Source organism: Rhyacophila brunnea, unplaced genomic scaffold (genome assembly GCF_057557595.1).
Source record: "Rhyacophila brunnea isolate RB1 unplaced genomic scaffold, BYU_Rbru_1.0 scaffold_13, whole genome shotgun sequence".
Classification (NCBI taxonomy): Eukaryota; Metazoa; Arthropoda; class Insecta; order Trichoptera; family Rhyacophilidae; genus Rhyacophila; species Rhyacophila brunnea.
In genome coordinates, this window is record NW_028232785.1 from 36,851,857 (window position 1) to 36,873,204 (window position 21,348).

General features: G+C 32.5%; 2 protein-coding genes and 1 long non-coding RNA gene across 3 annotated transcripts in view; 2 read left to right on the forward strand and 1 right to left on the reverse strand.

The window, feature by feature from the left end:
* The window catches only part of LOC147077432 (uncharacterized), a 199,066-nt gene that overhangs the window by 15,758 nt on the left and 161,960 nt on the right, over nucleotides 1-21,348 (forward strand). The gene's annotated exons all lie outside the window — the stretch shown is intronic.
* LOC147077433 (uncharacterized) lies at nucleotides 41-9,544 on the reverse strand. The gene is made up of 5 exons (XM_085941507.1): nucleotides 9,371-9,544; nucleotides 8,948-9,097; nucleotides 4,707-4,859; nucleotides 2,365-3,155; nucleotides 41-2,195 (listed from the first exon to the last, which is right to left on the reverse strand). Exons 1-5 carry the CDS (start codon nucleotides 9,515-9,517, stop codon nucleotides 2,138-2,140), a joined length of 1,299 nt encoding a protein of 432 aa, XP_085797633.1. The 5' UTR covers nucleotides 9,518-9,544; the 3' UTR covers nucleotides 41-2,137.
* Nucleotides 11,470-17,711, forward strand: LOC147077434 (uncharacterized). The gene is made up of 4 exons (XM_085941086.1): nucleotides 11,470-11,616; nucleotides 11,890-12,032; nucleotides 17,081-17,205; nucleotides 17,407-17,711. The coding sequence occupies exons 1-4, from the start codon at nucleotides 11,470-11,472 to the stop codon at nucleotides 17,709-17,711; spliced, it is 720 nt and encodes a 239-aa protein (XP_085797212.1).

The window sequence follows — 21,348 nt, forward strand, 5'->3', positions numbered from 1 at the left end:
TGAGCAAATCCAACAATAATATATGTAGTTATTTTTTTTTATCAAATTTCTAAATAAAATGATAGAACATAAAACTAATACAATCCTAATTTACGTGTCAGCATATTTTTTAAGTGGGTAATTCTGAAAATATACACGCACGATCCGATAAATTGGTGTGGTTAATTTCCAACTTCTAATAATTTTAAAATAAAAATTCAAGTTTACATAAAAATACATTTTTCTATTCTCCAGATGTTCGATAGTTTTGGCAGGAAACAACACGTAGATGTAATTTATTGCGGTAGGAAATTCCAATACAACTAACAATTTCACAACAAGAAAAACAACGTCGATTTTATTAACAATAGTCAGAGGCAACTTCATACAAAGGCGGCAAAATCAGTAGGTTTAAATCAGATGGCAATATAATGGTAGTCATTCGAGGCGCCGTTCGACAAACTAATAACTTCATGCAAATAATTACAAAATTATTATACAATATGCAGTATCTATATCGCTAGTCAATATAGCATTTAAGCATTCTTAACATACATATTATAAAGGTATTCACAGTATGAATCTTAAGCATATGACGCCCATATTATGAATATATAATTTCATATACGATGGCCGCGGCATAAGCGTCATGGGTCCCAGGTTTGAATCCCGGCTGACATCCATTTCTGGTAAAAAACTAAATATGGTAATACTACGAAACGTCGAGTAAAGAAGGAAGAAGGAGACACGGTGAAAACCCAAGAATATACTACGATAAAAAACAACCGTGAAAGCCTCAAACATTATATGGTAATACTACCTCCACTCTGTGGAGGCCCATATTATGATCTTAGTATCGAAGAGGGTCGAGAAAAATATAACATTTAATAAAAAAATCACTAACATGTCTCATTAGATGTCTTTTAAGACCATTACCGTGCATTTATGATGTTTTTCATCAGTACGACATTGTATGTCTTTTTGTGTATGACATTTATAAGGTTTTTAACCGGTGTGTATCCTTTTATTAGCTTTGCGCGAGATATCATTGTCTTGACATGAATCAGCAATTACGCAAACGTGAAACATTATGAGACTTCTTCCATCATTTCCGCATCCAAAAACTGCATTGCAAATGCTGCTAATGTAATTACGACGGATATGTAATCATCTTCATAAATAACTACATGGGCATTTCTTGCAGTGAAAAGGTCTTTACCAGTATACGTCTTCATTTATGTATTCTAAATGTACTAAGTTGTGAGCATCTATATGGGCATACGGTGAATTTATAACATTATTTACCAGCATGTGTGATTTCATGTCCTTTAAGATTATTAAATTGCGAGCATTTATATGGGTATACCTTGCATTTATGAGGTTTTTCACATACCTGTGTGTATCATTTCATGATTTTTAAGACCACTAAGTCGCGAGCATCTATATGGGCATACTTTGCATTTATGAGGTTTTTTACCTGTGTGTGTCATTTTATGTCTTATGAGATTACCATTATCAAGAAATTTTTTAAAACACACATCGCATTGATGTGGTTTTTCACCAGTATGTGTCATTTTATGTATTTTGAGTGAACTATGTGCGATGAACTTTTTAAAACACACATCGCATTGATGTGGTTTTTCACCGGTGTGCGTCATTTTATGTCTTTTGAGAGCACCATTATGAAGAAATTTTTTAAAGCACATATCGCATTGATGTGGTTTTTCACCAGTATGAGTCATTTTATGATATTTAAGAGCATTAATATGTCTGAATTTTTTAAAACACACGTCGCACTGATGTGGGTTTTCACCAGTATGTGTCATTTTATGATTTTTTAAAAGATTGATTCGCCGAAAATTTTTAAAACATACATCGCATTGATGTGATTTTTCACCAGTGTGTATCATTTTATGTATTTTGAGATCACTATTTGAGTTGCACTTTTTAAAACACACATCGCACTGATGTGGTTTTTTACCTGTATGTGTCATTTTATGTTTTTTGAGATCACTACCTCCGATGAACTTTTTAAAACACACATCGCACTGATGTGGTTTTTCACCAGTGTGTGTCATTTTATGTGTTTTTAGTTTACTTTTTGTGATGAATTTTTTAAAACACTCATCACACTGATGTGGTTTTTCACCAGTGTGTTTCATTTTATGTGTTTTGAGTTTACTCTTTGTGATGAATTTTTTAAAACACTCATCGCACTGATGTGGTTTTTCACCAGTGTGTGTCATTTTATGTGTTTTGAGTTTACTTTTTGTGATGAATTTTTTAAAACACTCATCACACTGATGTGGTTTTTCACCTGTATGTGTCATTTTATGTTTTTTGAGATCACTACCTCCGATGAACTTTTTAAAACACACATCGCACTGATGTGGTTTTTCACCTGTATGTGTCATTCTATGTTTTTTGAGATCACTACCTCTGATGAACTTTTTAAAACACACATCGCACTGATGTGGTTTTTCACCAGTGTGTGTCATTTTATGTGTTTTGAGTTTACTTTTTGTGAAGAATTTTTTAAAACACACATCGCATCGATGTGGTTTTTCACCGGTATGTGTCATTTTATGTATTTTGAGATCACAATTTGAGTTGCACTTTATAAAACACACATCGCACTGATGTGGTTTTTCACCAGTATGTGTCATTTTATGTCTTTTGAGTTCACTATTGTTGATGATTTTTTTACAACACACATCGCATTGATGTGGTTTTTCACCAGTGTGTGTCATTTTATGTGTTTTGAGTACACTATTGTTGATGTATTTTTTTAAACATACATCGCATTGATGTCTTTTTTCACCAGTATGTGTCATGTATGACTTAAGATGCTGAGACTTCATGCATGAAACGTAGTGATGATTTAGATGTTTTACGGTTTCAAACACTCCAGAACAATTGTTACAAATAAAGTTACGTGGAAAATATGTAACTCTTCTCAACTTAATTCGAACCTCCTTTGGCAAGTATAATTTCTTAAATTCATATTTGATGTTCTGTTCATCGATGGTTATTTCCGAATGCTGCAACATCATTTTTATGTTTTTATTGATTGCATGTGCAATTTTGTTGTTACTTGGGTCATTATCAACCGTATCTTTTTTAACGATATCCAATGGTTTACTCTTGCGTACTTCAAAATATTTCTGGGTAGAAATCTACAAAAAGAATAGGAATATTAATATATCCAAAGCAATAATATGTAAAAAATATCAATAAAATATACGTATATGTTCCAATGTTCCCTAATATAGCACTGATACTATGTCGTTTGTTAAGTGATTTTCTCTCAAGCCGATACGTTACACTGCGCTCACTCGTTGACATTTATGATCAATTCTTTTTCTTTTTTTTTTTTTTAAATAAGGTGAAAATTACAAATTATTAATATTAGACGTTCACAACATATCATCTAGAAAAAAAATAATATTAATAAAAGAGTATTACATATTATACATTAAAAAAAAAAGAAATAGATGACCATTAAAACAGTAGAATAAGTGTAGACATTAAAAAATTTTAATAATAAGGAAGTCATCAAATGAGCTAAGCAGACCCTATTTTAAGAATTTATAAAACAATGCCTACATATACTCATTCTGACGCAGGTGAAATATGTCAATATCTGATGTGATTTGGTTGTACAAACTTATTGCCATCCCAATTTCCATTACCAATGGCAGGTAAGTTGTGCTCCTTGGGAGAACAAAAAATGGATGCCCTCGATTCTTAAGATAATTATCAGACACACAAATGAATCCCACGAAGAATGGCAGTTTCCATTTACGCCGCGTGTAAATCGGAAAAAATATGTAGCTAAATGAAGATCTCTTCTAAACTTTAAGCTACAGTATGTAAGCATACCTAATGATCAGTATATACAGTCTGGCAAATCTTCATAAATAGAACCACGCTTGAACAACTCTAATAAATTATTCAAATTTTCTCAGAAAAGCTGTTGTCGATTTACACAACTTATAGATAACTGCATTTTATAGCAAAATTGTGTTTAGCGATGTGGTTCATTTTTTCTTAACGGGTTTTTTAATAAGGAAAATCGTCCACACTGAATAACACCAATCTAGAAGGTTCCCTCGTATTCATTACATCCACAAAAATGCACCGTTTCATGCGGTTTACACGCTGGTGGCATCGACACACAATTCTTCAAACATGGGACGAAAGCTCACGTCAACGTCAATGGAAATCCTTGTCATACCATGATTATTTTGATTTAAATATGGATTTATTCAAAAGAACAGTGATTTAATTTCGAAAGGATGTGCCATACAGCTATCGCAACCATCGTTTTATTTAAATTAAGTATTGGCGATCACTAGATTTTAAGAAATGGACCTGTCAAATAATTGGCATACACGCTTGTTCAATGTGATATCTCTGGATTACTTACTGTGAGGCTTCGTGAAGTCACTGGTATATGCTGATAAAGCAGCAGTATTTAAGGTATTAGAAGCCAACATTTCACGTACTATACGACCGGCAGTGCTTTAATAAAAGTAGTCCAAATTGGGCGCCCAGAATTTGCTTAGTTGAGAATACTAAGGCCACATACCCGAAATCATTTTCAAATGTTAATGTTATGTAGGGGTCAAATTTTCGAAAAAAAAATATTTAAATTTAACTTGTAATCTTTTTTACAATTTAAAGTTTCATCGGAGTTTAAAAAAAACATTTGTAATTAAACATACCTGGTCTAATGGCTTGTATTGTAGATTAGAGCAGCAAGGTTGGGTTAATTCATCATCAATATGATGGATTGCATTCTCAACAAATTCTTCTTTGATGATAACTCCCTCATTATTATACTCATACTTAATATTCATCATATCGTTTTCACGCTTCTAAAAATAACAACATTGTTAATATTATGTAACAGTATCATCATTACAGTTAGCCAAAAACGGTCTCCCAGAGCTTTTTCTTCAATAATTGGTCGCCTATTGACACGACCACAAAAATGCGCGCCTTCAGCGAGACTTTTTTGCGACGATTTTATGACGTTACAACTATTTTGCTCCGATCGAGAGTATCGATTCCACGTTGGAATAAGCGGCCTACCTCGAGACCTGACTTACAGCCACTCAGACTGAAGTATGGATGATTTGTTTCAGGTAGACCAAATGGTCTTATAAGAAAAATGTAAGTAAATAAAAAGTCTAGAAATTGAGGTTAAAAATAAAAAAAATCTATGTGAACACGTTAGGCGTTATCATTAGCTAAATGCTGTTAACTAAAGCTAATTTATAACTATAATCTTCTTTGCATTATATAAAATAATTTTGCGTAGGTAAGTAATATTTTGAATTCGCCCCAGAAAATAAAACCAATAACGTAACCAATCTATTTCGGGCAATGTAAAATCTTCAGTAGAATGATGACATTTGTATAGCATTTGATTGGCTGATTTTTCGATCAATTGGCGAGCAGTATAAAATTAAACGTAAATGTCATCATATAGCAGGAGTGTGATTCGCCAGAAATGTTGTCATTTTTGTGACAGCGTCCAGGCTGTCGAATTAAAATTTTTAATAAAGTAGTGGGAAAGTATAAGCCCCAGGGGAACGTCGTATCGGTTCCTCTGCGGACAAAAAGTTGAAAATATCCACTCGGAAGAAAAGCCGAGATTTAACTGCGTAAATAGTGGCGCATTCAATGGATTTATTAGTTTTCCGTGAGAAAGCCTTTGCCACGAATTGAGTTGGAGAGGCATTTAAAGTGTAACGAAATAGTAATTATTTCGATTACTCCGCGATTGATGTAAACAATTGCATCACTTTACGATGACATCATTCATCATCAGCCGCGCATGGCAACTGGTTTACAGTACCTTGCGAGGACTTTAGTACTAAAATCAATAACCCCCAATCTAGAGGACGTTGACTCTCACCCCATGAATTTGTGTGACGTGTGTAATTAAATAAATAAATATGAATAATTATATACAATAAAATTAAGTAAATAAAATAAGTTTATAAAAATAAATATTGTCGATTTGTCAGTAAATAAAATGTAGTGTTAAGATATCTGATAAAAATTAATTATAATAAATTTATTTTATGAAAGAATAATTCAATAAATAATAAAAATCATAACTACAAAGACTTTTAATTTGAATAGGTCCGCGATCTATATTACGACTGCCACAATTCGGTACGTATTTGCGGTAATATTGAACTTGAATTGTTAGCTGTTCTTTTAGACGTTTCGCGCACGTGGGTGTGGAACGAATTCACATTAAAATAAAGTATCTAAAGGATCCTGACGTCATCCTATTATTAGGTGGCGATATCAAAACATTAATATAAAAATATTGTTGCGATGTGTTCGAAAGTGTCGATAAGAACTTTTGTTTGACTACCCCCTCCGACTTAGAGCTGAGCTAGACTAAAGCAGGGGTTCTCGATCTGGTCTAAGGGCAGGACCGGTTGAGAATTCAACTCCCTTGTGGTTTTACCAGGACCGGGGTAACGTCACTATGAATGAGTTAACTTGGCAGGTGAATGTATAATTACCGAACGACATTCCATTGTTATGGGCAATCCGACAAAATAGTGCACTCTTGCGGTCATACTTGTTTGTTTTAGTTCAAATAAGAGTACATATTACAGATGGCTGGGTTAGTTTTTTAAAATGCATTAAGCCCTGCCTATACCAAACCAAAATAAATAATAAATATTTTCCATCTATAAATTATCCAAAAATCTGTATGATTTACTCGTATTATCATTATGGATCGATTTCACAGGCTTTTTGTTCAATTTTAAAAACTAACATCATCAGTAAAATATTTTAGTCTTAGTTCAATGGAAACAAATCCGTCGATATGAACGAAGAAGTTTTGTGTGTACTATATTATTTATGTTGGATATTAGCAACCCATGTACACTTTTTCCCGCTGGATGATAGCCATTTTGTATTACAAATTAAAAAAAATGTAAGTAGTATACAGATGACAATATATTATAATATATTATACACCTAACAACAATAATCAAATGAGCATGTATATTATATGAGTTACCTGTGAATCACTTGCAAACATCGATGCATCAAACTTTTCATGCAAGTGACTGCTTTGGTCGAATGGAAAAGCAACTTCATTGAAAGTCAGCATCGCATCATGCATACGTTGATGGTACTTCAAAATGGGCGCAGATGAAAAAAAAATTACAACACACGTTGCAAACAAAATTTCTATCGAAAAATGAAACTCTGTTCAACCTCAGACGGACTTTTATCGCAAACGCAAGCGCTATTTCCTTTTTGATGTCCATTTCTTGCACATCAATTTCACCAAACGACTTCCATTCAATATTTTTGTTCCATTATTGGACACCGTTCGAAGCACTGTACCTCCTTTGAAGATACTGTTGCGTTTTGCTTCTTGTTTGCGTACTGCTTCATTCAAAAATTGCCCTCGATTGAATAGGCACGTCAATGAGATTTGATTGTTTCGCTACGCTCATGGAGACACCTTTAACCGATTCACTGATGACCTACTATTTACTTATTAATTACCACATTTAAATATCATGATAATTATATCTAATGGCCAACTAATGCAAACAAGCCGTCGCGTTCTTAGGACTAAATGAGAATACAATCACTGCTGACCGTATCCTTTTAATTACCACATTCAAATAACACGTTAATTATATCGAATGGCCAAGTACTCCGAATGCGCCGGTCGCGGTGTTAGCGCTAAATGAGTTAAGGCCGGTTCGGATCAGGAGATAAGTTTAGTCGAGTGGCGAGAAATTTAGTAACTAAACGTGTACGAACAGACAAATTAAGTCGAGTACTTTAGTAAAATCATTTAGTCGTTTCAATCCATTCTGTTGTAATTTTTCGGTCGAGTAGCGACCCCCACTATGACTAGCGACTTTCACTAAATACCAAACAGATGATAATATCGAATCGAACTCTAAGCATAGAAAATTTGGGTGGAATGATGAGACAATACGACCAAAATCGATTTATTGTTCGCATATGGTTACTAATGAATAATAGGTATCGGTTACTACGCTATAATATGACTACCTAATTCTACTGAACTCCTACTGTGTATATGTCTAAAATAATAATATGAACATCTCACGATATATGTATGCAGAGAAATATCAATTTTTCCTTATCATAAAAATATTATAATGTTCATAGGTAACGCAATATGTCGAGAAAATGACATAGGTACGGAATATAATAAATGACTATCATTTTTAGGTTAGGTCCTGTCTGGACAGTTATTACTTTTACAGATCGTGAGAAGTGGTTTGACGTTTCAGACCACTTCTGATGGTCAGAAAATGGTTTGAAGTTTGCTAGTAGTAGTAGTAGTTTTGACATGTCAAACTGTTTAGCTGGAACGCCTAAATTTATGTTGTCATGCAGCATGGTAGTGATTTAAAAAAAATGAGGATTACACCATTAAATGTTTACAAAAAGTTTTGAAAATAGAATTATTGGTCTATTCTCACCCCATTTCCCATAGATATTGCTTCTGAATGGTATTTTATGGCTGTAAGTAGTTTTTTTATAGACAATAGGCTTGCCTTGTATTAACTACCTAAAAAGGACTCACGGGCGATTAATTTTATTCACCATACAATTGATCACAATTTTAGATAATCGCATTCATTATTGCTTTATATTCGAATTTATTGTGATATATAAATTACCATATTATTTAAATATACCTTTTTCAAAAGATTTATGTATATAAATCTCAATACTGTCTCAGAATATCTGTTTTAGCAATCGCCAATAACTCGAATCTACTCCGCATTTAATAAACGAAACAAGTATGGCCGAATTATAATATAATAGTTCCTTATGAAGTTTCAAAGATGCATTACAAAATCAAACCTTCAATGTAAGACGGCATCAAGGGAAGAAAACGGCACATATACCTACGTACAATTGAACGTACCTGATGTATTTGCCTGTAATCTGAATTCGAACAACCCGGTTCAGGGTATTCATCATCATATAATGGGTGTGGTATATCTTCAATGATCTCGCGCTTGACGACAGCTGGTTGATTATCAGATGTTTTATCAGAGAGTTCCGCTATAAGGTACTGAAAGAAGCATTATTACATTTTGTAAACACAGTAAAACCAACGATGTATAATAATTATATTTAACATGAACTAGTAGATAACCTAACTTATATCACACGTATGTATCATAGCTGTCAAATTGTATAAACATGTAATTTTTTGAAACAAAGTTTAATATCACCTTATGTTCCTACATTGTATGTAAAAAAGCCACAGTTTACAATATTAAACTAAATATTGTTATTCTCAATCTAAAGTGATTGTAAAGAAATTTAGTTTCCAAAAACTAACCTCGAAATTGCAACTTGAAACGTCCGCATTCTCTTGCGTTACATGAAAGCGAGGGTCCGGGTTGTTTGGATGGCTAGCCAGCGTGTCAAACAAAGACTTGCCTTCTATATCGGAGTGTTCTCCAGCACATTCTTGCTTTACATCCATGTTAAGGGTATATATTCCTGAAGCCACGTGTTACGTGATAGACAGGATACATTCGTCGTTAATGTTAGAAAAGTGTTGCCACAATACTGAAAACTATTTTCCGTCGAAACTAATATTTATAATAGGTCATTACCGAGTCAAGTAGAAAGCCATTAATTTAACAACGACTGGTCCTACTTTTCCCTCCCCTCCTGTTTTCGTCTATGGATGACCTGCCATTGTTCTATATAGAGTGCTCAAACTGACGCGTCTGTCGTGATCACAGGGGATGGTTTGATTCGAATAGTTAAGTTACGTGATAAATAACACACTAGCATTAATACACCTACAAAATATGTAATGCATAGATTAATGCTACATATTTTTTGGAAAACGATACTACCACCGGTTTTTGTGTGACGGACTAGTCTGATTTTGACAGCTAGTGAATAACGGGAATGTATATTATTTATAATTTATTAATATATTACGTGATTTGAGATTTTTTATAATAATTAAGTTTGATACGAGAAAGGGAGAATCAATATGTCAAGCAATCGGGGATCTAATTTTGACAGCTGAACAGTGGAGCACTCGTTGCTGTGCAAGAAGATAATATGCTCAGGCTTGATTAATTTAAAGTTGGCGCTGAATAGGTACATTAACACTTGAAACGGTGACACATTGCAATAATAATGATTATGTACGTTTTGTTGTCAAGACAAAACAATGGAACGAAAATGAAAATGAGCATTTCCTCAATAATAACGAGATCAGCGCATCTCAGTTTTTTAAGGCAAAAGAGCCCACCTGCAGTTTTCTTCTACATACGTTAAATACAATATTAATCTTCAACGTGGCAAAAGAACATTTCTATCAGTGCAATACAAACCAAATGCCATAGGTACGTATTTTGAGCCAGGCACACGGACATTGGGTGTGATTTGCACCATGCACGGATAGACAAGGCAAAATCAAAAGGCATTGCCCTTTGACAATTTCTTGTTTGTTATACTTACTTGATCCTTGACTGAATGGGTACCTAGGCAATAAAGTGTCCCTACTTTATTGTTTTAATTGATTTATTATAATAGGTACCTACTTAGGTTAAAAATGACAGTGTAGGTATTGAGATATCCCGGATCCTGTGGCTAGCTCGGGATGTTGGTAAAAAAATTAAATAATAGATGAAAAGTCGTTCTTTGTTGAACACGTGGAGTTATAATATTTTCAGTGGTTATTTTTACAAAAGAAATTTATGTGTAACAGTATCTAAATTAATCTTATTTTGGTAACAACGTTCCTAATGTTAATTATATCCTTTAGCGCGGGAATTCGCAAACTCAATACCACGTCCTCCCGAGACTATGTATTTTTTTTCCACTCTTTTTATATTGAGCAGTGATGCCATCTTTTTTTTACATACCTACTCCCGAATAATAAATTTCTTTGGCTTTCGTTTCTTTTATTCGTCACAATCACATTCCTCCTTGACATACTAGTATAATAATTAGTTACAATTCATACGTGCTAAGTACGTGTTGAACATTTTGACAGTTAAATAAGAAATTTTGGACGTAGGTACGCCCATTGTTGACTAGGAGGTCAGGTGACATGGTTACACCTAATAATAATTATTGTAATTTTGACTATCGGAAGAGGCCCAATAGTCATGGGTGTAACAATATACGCTGTTAGTGTGTAGGTATTTGCCATTGGTGAATACTCGTAGTGCTTGAAAATATCGAAAGGCACAACCCGAGTGGTAAAAAACTACCTACTCAAATAGAATAGTACAAAACTAAAATCCAATAAAACACAGTTTACTGTTTGATCGCTTCCACGAAATACACTTTTCAGTAATTCGGCCATACATAATAAATAATTACGTATTGTGGCAACACTTCTCTTAAATTAATGTACCTTGGACGGATACTGTATGTCACGTTCTTCCTGACATATTTACCATTAAAATGGACGTAAAGCGAGAATGTGATGGAGAACAGTCTGATACAGAAGGCAAGCCTTTGTTTGATACGCAGACTAGCCTCCCAATCAGCCCGGAAGTTCGCACTCATATAAAGCAGGAGAATGCCGACGTTTCAAGTTGCAATTTCGAGGTTAGTTTTTGGAAACTGATTTCTTTTACAATCACTCTGTATTGTGACTAACAACGATTAATTATTATTATAATATTTTGCTTTTTTATAAACTCCGTAGAGACATACAATTATATTAAACGTTGATTTAAAAAATAACTCGATTATACATTTTGACGGCTACGATACATTTGTGATTTAGGTTAGGGCAGGTTATCTTGTAATTCATTTTGACTATAATTAGTCATTTAAGTGAAAGTGGTTTTACTGTGTTAACCATAATGTTTCTTTTAGTATCTTTTAGCGGACCCCTCTAATATAAAACCTGAGATGGATGATCAACTATCCGTCATCAAGCGCGAGATTATTGAAGATGTAATAGACCCATTATGTGATGTTGAAGATCCTAAACCGGGTTGTTCTTATTCAGATTACAGGCCAATACATCAGGTTCGTTCAATTGTATAATGTGTTATTTTTCTTCCCTTGGTGCAGTCTTATATCGAAGGTTAGAATTAGCAATACATGTTTTAATCTTAGAGCCGTTTCACACGCGACACCATTGTCTCGAGACGCTGCATGAATGGTCGCGTTTAGACAGAGTAACATGTATGTCGCTTTCATATATATGTAGAGAAAACGATCATGCGGTGCCCAATCCGTTGACATATTCTCAATTGATGAGGGTGGCGTGTTTAGATTTATTTAAAAAAAAAATAAGAATACCCGTTCTTATGCGCCAACTACACGGCAGCGACTTGCCTTGGTTTTCCCTGTGCAAAAACTCTCGCATGGCCACACGGCACAAGTAAAACTGCTCAAACCTCATTACGTTACGACAGAAGTCGTCGTCGTGAAAACACTGTTTTTCGGAATCGCTGGAATGTCATCAAGTGACGATTTGTTTTTGTCACAAGTGTTTTTCTTTTGTTTATTGGTTAATAAAAGAGAAATAAATCCTCCAGTCCAAGTGAACCAAACAATGTCTTTTGAGTAGAAACATACACTCGCATTAAAATCAGAATTTTTTACTTAAATATAATATATATACTAGTGGCGAAGGGTGGAGGTACGCTGTTAAGGTCCGCCATAAATGGTGCACACTAAACTTTAACACGTGTTTGTTTTCATTGTAATAAGACTCCAATTTACAGATGGTGTTGGTTAGTTTTTAAAATTCATTTAAACCCTACGAAACCAAGCCATAATAGATAATAGTCACAATATGAATATTTTATAGATATAATATTTTTTTTATCTATTGTGCTTTTGTTTAGGCAGAGTTTAATGAATTTAAAAAACGTACCAACAATAATATGTGTAATATTATGAATTCTTAATCCAACGAAAACAAATAAGTATGAATGAGAAAAGACCGTACCCTTCGACGAACTGATCGGGGCTTGTAAAACTCGGTTTGCGCAGTTAAAATATCAAGCAAATAGAATTTTACGCAGGCCGCACTTTTTGGTTTGCGCAGTGTACAGTTTTCGCAGTGTACTGTACGCAAACCGGTTTGCGCAGGCAACTTCGTAGTGAAGCATGAGCGTGTGGCCGGCCTTTTAGGGACCGCATATATCCCAAGATTTTTTTTAAAGGGCTATAGTGACTTTGTCAAGGGCCACTTTCATATATATTTTACCTGACAATAGAGTCGGATATCTTTCCGGAAGCATGGAAGATGTCGAAGGTTACTCCAATTCATAAGAGTGGTACGGAGTCATTAGTGGAAAACTATAGGCCGGTAGCCATTCTTTATGCACCAGCAAAAGTTCCTGATATGATCATACACAGCATGTTTTCTCCGATCTCCAATTTCATTGCTGACTGAAGTATTAATCTTTAGATGGCGCTGGTCATCTATAATGAATGAGCAGTATGGATTTAGAGCAGGCCGTTAAATGATTTCTCTCGTTATTCGGGAGTTATTTTAGGAATCGTCAACAATACGTATCGTAAACCCTCTATCAGTCACAGACGCTTAAAACATTTTTTGGTATACCTCAGGGCTCAAAGTTGGGGCCATTGCTGTACACGTTTTTTATAAATGGTAATTTAATAATGGTTTAAATGGTATAATTCGTAATTAAAAATGCTATGTTTATATTGTTTGCTGATGACTTGAAACCCTTCATGAAAGTTGTCACCTTGGACGATTGTCGACAACTCCAACCTGATATAGATAATATATTAGATTGGAAATGGTTTACTGCATGGCAGAGTTCTTTCGGAAATATGATCTGTAAGGGATCTTGGCATTACATTTGACAATAAACATACGTTTAGTGGTCATTTGTGAAAAGGTGCTAAAATTGTTGTGCTTTGTCTACGTACTTCCTGGGTCTTTTCCAATGTTATGGTACTAAAAATTCTCTATTGTAGAAGCAGACTTGAGAGTGGGTCTATCGTTTGGGCCGCGCATCAGTTGTACGTACAGCCTGGAGCAGCAGGTGGAGAGGGTCTAGAAGAAAAATTTTAGACTCCTTTACTTTCGGCTGTATGGATATTATCCGTAAGTCTATCCGACTGACTTTCTCTTAGGAATGCTTTTATACTGTAACTTAAAATTTAGAAGGGTTTTTTATTTAGCTACATATTTTTTCTGACATATACGCAGCGTAAATGAAAACTCTGCCATTCTTGACGGTGTTGGCTTGTGTGTCTCTGATGGTTATCTTCGGAGTCGAGGGCATCCGTTGTTTGTTCTCCCAAGTTTCAGAACTAACCTGTCATTAGTATTGCCAATTGAGAGGGCAATAATCATGTTTAATGATATCGCTTCCACTGATATTCCACTTACGTGTGAGTGAATTTAGGTGGACGTTGTAATATCAATTTTTAAGATAGTGTCTATCGATAGTTCACTCTGTGTGCTTCCATATACTTTTATTTTTGTTATTTTTTTTCTTATTTTATTACTCATTATATTATTAACTCACATTGTTCTGTATTCTCATTTGTAACACTTATTTTATGTTATGTCGTGAACGTTTTAAATTTCAAATTTGTTATGTTCTTTATGTGTAAAATAAATTAATTTCAATTTTAATAATTGTGCAGTGTCTAGACTGTTCAGAGAGAGACACCAGTGTCCAGATACTAGTGTTTCGTGTGAAACGGCTCTTACTTCTTAATGAAGTCATTTTAAAATACGTGCCAGAACTCGTTTCATTTATTGTTTATGGAGTAGAAATACATGCTATTAGAATAGGTACGTTTAATTTTTTATGAAGGATGTTTTTTTAGCCAGATAGAACTTTAAATTGTAAAAATATAACACTAATTAATTTTGATAGTTTTTTTTAATTCGAAAGACACGTGCATGGCATTAACATTTTTAAATGGTTTAGGGCATATTGCCACTGTATCTGTCCTCAACGAAGCATATACTGGTCACCCAATTTAGAACACTTTTTTCGTATACTGCCAGTTGTATAACACGAATAATGTTTGCTTTCAATGCGCCAATTGTTGCTTAAGGGGATACCTGCTCAGCGTAAGAGAAAATAGAGCTTTTTTGTATTTTCAAACCATGATCATGGACATTCTTTAAACATTGTAGATAATCTATTTATATAATTTTGAAGCGTTATTATCCATTATATTAATTTTAAACATTTGATGACGGCATGAAGTATTTTTATTACATAAAATAGTGTTCTTTTAAACCTAGACCTTTAAAATTAGGTCAATAATTATTATAAAGCAATCATTATTCGTAGGATGTTTATCACACTTGAATGGTCAAAGACATAGCTTATAATTAGCATCTTTAGAATTATCTACAAATGTGTCAATTTTACCCATTTTTTGAATAATAAAATGTCTAATTCTTGTCAAATTTGGGATTACAGAGATTATCAATATAATTTTTTATCGTAAATATTTCATTATAATAATGTCGCCATAAATTATACTAACGGTTTTGTAAATGCGTTTAAAAATTAATAAATGTAAAAAATCCTAAGACCACTGCACATGGATGTACTGAAATATGACTTTATTCTAAAACATTAGAGCGAGAGGTTTAAAAGAACACTATTTTATGTAATAAAAATACTTTATGCAGTCATCAAATGTTTAAAATCAATATAAAGGATAATAAGGCTTCAAATATATATAAATAGATTATCTACAACGTTTAAGTAATGTCCAGGATCATGGTTTGAAAATACCAAAAAACCGCCATTTTGACCTACGCTGAGCATGTCCACCCTTAACTACCGGCATCAGCCAGTGAATTCACAAACCCCCGCAGAAAATATCGCATGACTTTAGAGATCAATTGACAGGTCCATCTATGGAACTAACTTATCCCCTTAAATTTGATATCGATGAGTGCTGTCGTGGTATGTCACATTTTGTCCGGATGCTTGTCATTATATTTTCAAAAATATTATAATCAATGTTCCATAAGGCAATCTTCAGCCTAGTTTTGAAAAAATATTTTCCGGTAATGCAATCAAGGGACTTTTAAGGATCGGTCTCAATCCATATGCAGCATATTTCCATACTTACAAATCCGTTAAGCTACAATGAGATAAATCACTCAACGCAATTTTGCGAGAAAATGCAATTATAGTTGCGCGAATCGACAACATATTTTATAGGTAGATTTGGTAAATTTGTCAACGTGATTCTATTCGTGTTGCTTTGCTAGACTAAACCAATCATTAATGTCATAAAGTCAACGGGTGTCACACATCACACAACGATTTGACAGTTAACTCTTTTGTAAGTTCTATCTTAGCAAAAAAAAAAGACCTAGCATTTACAACTGTTAAAACAAAAATTATTTTTATTTGCTTTAATATTGTTGAATTAAATATACCAACCCTATTCTTTTTGTAGATATCTTCCCAGCAATGTTTCACACATTATAATCCATTGGACGTAGCTAGAAAGGATACAGTTGACCATAACCTGACCTATAACAACATAACAGATTCAACCAATAAAATGGAAATGATACAGCATTCAGAGATAACTATAGATGTTCAAAACGTAAAACAGGAAGTTTCGAAATTATACTTGCCAAAGGTGGTTCGAATTGTGTTGAGAAGAGTTACATATTTTCCACGTAACTTTATTTGCAATAATTGTTATGGAGTGTTTGAATCTGTTAATCATCTTAATAGTCACTACATTTCATGCACGTCTCAGCAACCTAACTTATATAAAACACATATTGGTAAAAAGCCACATCAGTGTGATGTGTGTTTTAAAACCTTTCTGCAAATTGGTAACCTTAATAAACATAAAATGACACACACCGGTGAAAAACCATATCAATGCGATGTGTGTTTTAAAAAGTTCAACGCAAATAGTAAACTGAAAAGACAAAAATTATGCACACTGGTGTAAAACCACATCAATGCGATGTATGTTTAAAGAATTTCCAGCAGATTGGTACTCTCAAAATACATAAAATGACACACACTGGTGAAAAACCACATCAATGCGATGTTTGTTTAAAGAATTTTAGGCAAATTGGTGATCTCAAAAAACATAAAATGACACATACTAGTGAAAAACCACATCAATGTGATGTATGTTTTAAAAAATTCTCTCGAATTGCTCATCTTATAAATCATAAATTTACACATACTGGTAATAAACCTCATCAATGCGATGTGTGTTTTAAAAAATTCAACGCAAGTGAACTAAAAATACATAAAATGACACATACTGGTGAAAAACCATATCAATGTGATATGTGTTTTAAAAAATTTGTCTCAAATAGTTATCTCAAAAAACATAAAACGACACACACTGGTGAAAAACCACATCAATGTCATGTATGTTCTAAACAATTCTCTCAAATGTCTCGTCTTAAAGGCCATATTATGACTCATACTGGTGAAAAACCATATCAATGCGATGTGTGTCCCAAAAATTTTGTCTCAATTAGACATCTCAAAATACATAAAATGACACATACTGATGAAAAACCACATCAATGTCATGTATGTTCTAAACAATTCTCTCGAATTTCTCATCTTAAAGGTCATATAATGACTCATACTGGTGAAAAACCACATCAATGCAATGTGTGCTTTAAAAAATTCTATCGAATTACTCATCTTAAGCGTCATATAATGACACATACTGGTTAAAAAGCACATACATGTTATTTTATTTGTTTTTCATTATTACTGAAAAAATAAAGCGTTTGTCTCAAACTAAACTAAAAGGTAGTAAAAATAAAATTTAAGACTAGTATTATGACAAAATGCGGTATGTTATAAGCAAGCGAGCTTCTTTCCATTATTTAAAAATTTAGATTTACGTATAAAAACATTAACACAACTTTGTTGGAGGATTTTTGGTATCTAGATTATAACTTATTATTAAATTAATGGAGTAGAGAATGTTCGGTTGATGTACGTTGCGCTAGGGGAGGCCTTTTTCCAGCACTAGATCGACCCAGGCTATTGATGATGACGATGATAGTAATAGAGTGTTTTAAGCTAGTTTTGCGATTGTTTTAATTAAAAATAATAAAATTATCAAAAAGAGAAAAACTAAAATAAGACTTTTTTTTCAACCATGTCCGATCCTAATAGTATAGATTTAGGTTTGTATTAACAGATTTTGTTTTTACTAGGAATAGATTTCGGACAATTGCTCAACCTGATAGGTCCATACTCTTTCTTACTCATACACCAATTGAAAAAATATTTACTTGCCAGACCCAGGATTCGAACCTCGTGACCCGAGAACTACATAGTTCTAAGTGAATAGCTGCAGCAAAAAAGATATGGACATTTGAAGTTTTGAATGCTTGTATTTTGTATATCATGAATGTTTTCAATATTTATTTTTGATTGAATATATTATTAATGGTACTGTTATGGTATAACTATCAATAAAACTATGTAAAAACTAGTTTATAATATTTAAATTAATATATCATAATTTCAGTTATAAACATGTGCACCTGAAAGTCAAACAAACCTCCTGTACTAGAAAGTTCCAACTGAAATTTGTATGAAAGTCCTAGTAATTCAAGACACAGACTTTTAATTTTTATGTTATAACAAATAAAAATGTTTGATAGAGTTATATTATATGATATTCTTTCGGAGAAAATGTATGGAAATTGTTGGGAAAATGGGAAATTCAGAAAAATAAAAATCAATTTTTTGTAAATTTTGTTTAATACCATTTAAATTGAATGAAAATGGTGACAATGTAATTTTAAAATATAAAACATAAGTATCGTAAAAAATAGCATAAACTACCAACAAGAAGATGAAGGATGAATAAATACAAATAATGCAAAAATTATATGAAGTATGTAACATCATAATAATATAATATAATATAATACATACAATTAACATGGTAATTTAAATAAGAAAACCACAAACTTCTGAACAAAACATAGGTGCATACAATATATTAGCAAAAAATACAAGGAGAATATAAAGAATATAATTAACATGGTAATTTAAATAAGAAAACCACAAACCTTTGAACAAAACATAGGTGCATACAATATACTAGCAAAAAATACATAGAGAAATATAAAAACATAATTAACATGCTAATTTTAATAATAAAATCACAAACTTCTGAACAAAACATAGATGGATACAATATATTAGCAAAAAATACAAGAATAATATAAAGAATATAATTAACATGGTAATTTTAATAAGAAAACCACAAACTTCTGAACAAAACATAGGTGCATACAATATATTAGCAAAAAATACATGGAGAAATATAAAAAACACAATTAACATGCTAATTTAAATAATAACATCACAAACTTCTGAACAAAACATAGATGGATACAATATATCAGCAAAAAATACAAGGAGAATATAAATAAAATAATTAACATGGTAATTTAAATAAGAAAACCACAAACTTCTGAACAAAACATAGTGTACGTCCTAAGTGGCAGCGCTCGGCGAAGCGTTGAGCGTTTTGCGCAACTTAAACGTATAACCGTGTGTGTAAATGTTCGTAGACAATGTCTTTTGGTTATACATTTATACGGTTATACGTTTGAGTTGCGCAAAACGCTCAATACTGCGCCGAACGCTGCCACTCAGGACGTAAAAATAGGTGCATACAATATATTAGCAAAAAATACATGGAGAAATATAAAAAACACAATTAACATAGTAATTTAAATAAGAAAACCACAAACTTCTGAATAAAAAAGGTGCATACAATATATTAGCAAAAAATACATGGAGATATATAAAAAACACATTTAACATGGTAATTTAAATAAGAAAACCACAAACTTCTGAACAAAACATATGTGCATACAGAATACTAGCAAAAGATACAAGGGAAAATATAAAGAACACAATTAATTATTTATTAATACCAGAATCCTTAAAACACAAATTTTTAAACGTAGAATATAATATTAAGATGAATATAATTTTATTAAAATGGATAAAACAGTAAATGTTCTAATAGAAACTCAATTATTTTTCTGGTTACGCAGTAACGCTGTATAAAAGTTTCTATCTATTATTGGCATAAATTTTGCATAGCTCTTAAGGGGGTACATGCTCGTCGAAGGTCAAAATTGAGTTTTTATTGTATTTTCAAACCATGATCCTGGACACTCCTTAAACGTTGTAGATGATCTATTTATATAATTTTGAAGCCTTATTATCCTTTATAGTTATTTTAAACATTTGATGACTGCATGAAGTATTTTTGTTACATAAAATAGTATTCTTTTAAACCTCTCGCTCTAATGTTTTAGAATATAGTCATATTTCGGTACATAACTGTGCAGTGGTGTTAAGATTTTTTACATTTATTAATTTTTAAACGCATTTATAAAACCATTAGTATAAATTATTACGAGATAATTTTTGTAAAATATTCACGATAAAAAATTATTTTGATAATCTCTGTGATCCCAAATTTGACAAGAATTAGGCATTTTATTAGTCAAAAAATCGGCAAGATTAACACATTTGAAGATGATTCTAAGGATATTTATTATAAGCTATGTCTTTGACCATTCAAGTGTGATAAAAATCTTATGAATAATGATTGCTTTATAATAGTTATTGACCTAAGAATAAGGTAGTGTTTTTTTGAAATACGCCATTTCTTTTGTCATTCCCTAGTAGTTAAGCTACAACATACGGCCGTAGCCATAAAATGACAAACTATAATTGAAATAGGGAGTAAAATGATATTGACGCGCGTGTTTGAACATGTACTGTTTAAAAAAAAATAAAAAAAAAATCGGTTAAGTACATGTTCAAACACGCGCGTTAACATAATTTTACTCCCTACTTTAATTATAGTTTGTCATTTTATGGCTACGGCCGTATGTTGTAGCTTAACTACTAGGGAATGACAAAAGAAATGGCGTATTTCAAAAAAACACTACCTTATTCTTAGGTCAATAACTATTATAAAGCAATCATTATTCATAAGATTTTTATCACACTTGAATGGTCAAAGACATAGCTTATAATAAATATCCTTAGAATCATCTTCAAATGTGTTAATCTTGCCGATTTTTTGACTAATAAAATGCCTAATTCTTGTCAAATTTGGGATCACAGAGATTATCAAAATAATTTTTTATCGTGAATATTTTACAAAAATTATCTCGTAATAAATTATACTAATGGTTTTATAAATGCGTTTAAAAATTAATAAATGTAAAAAATCTTAACACCACTGCACAGTTATGTACCGAAATATGACTATATTCTAAAACATTAGAGCGAGAGGTTTAAAAGAATACTATTTTAT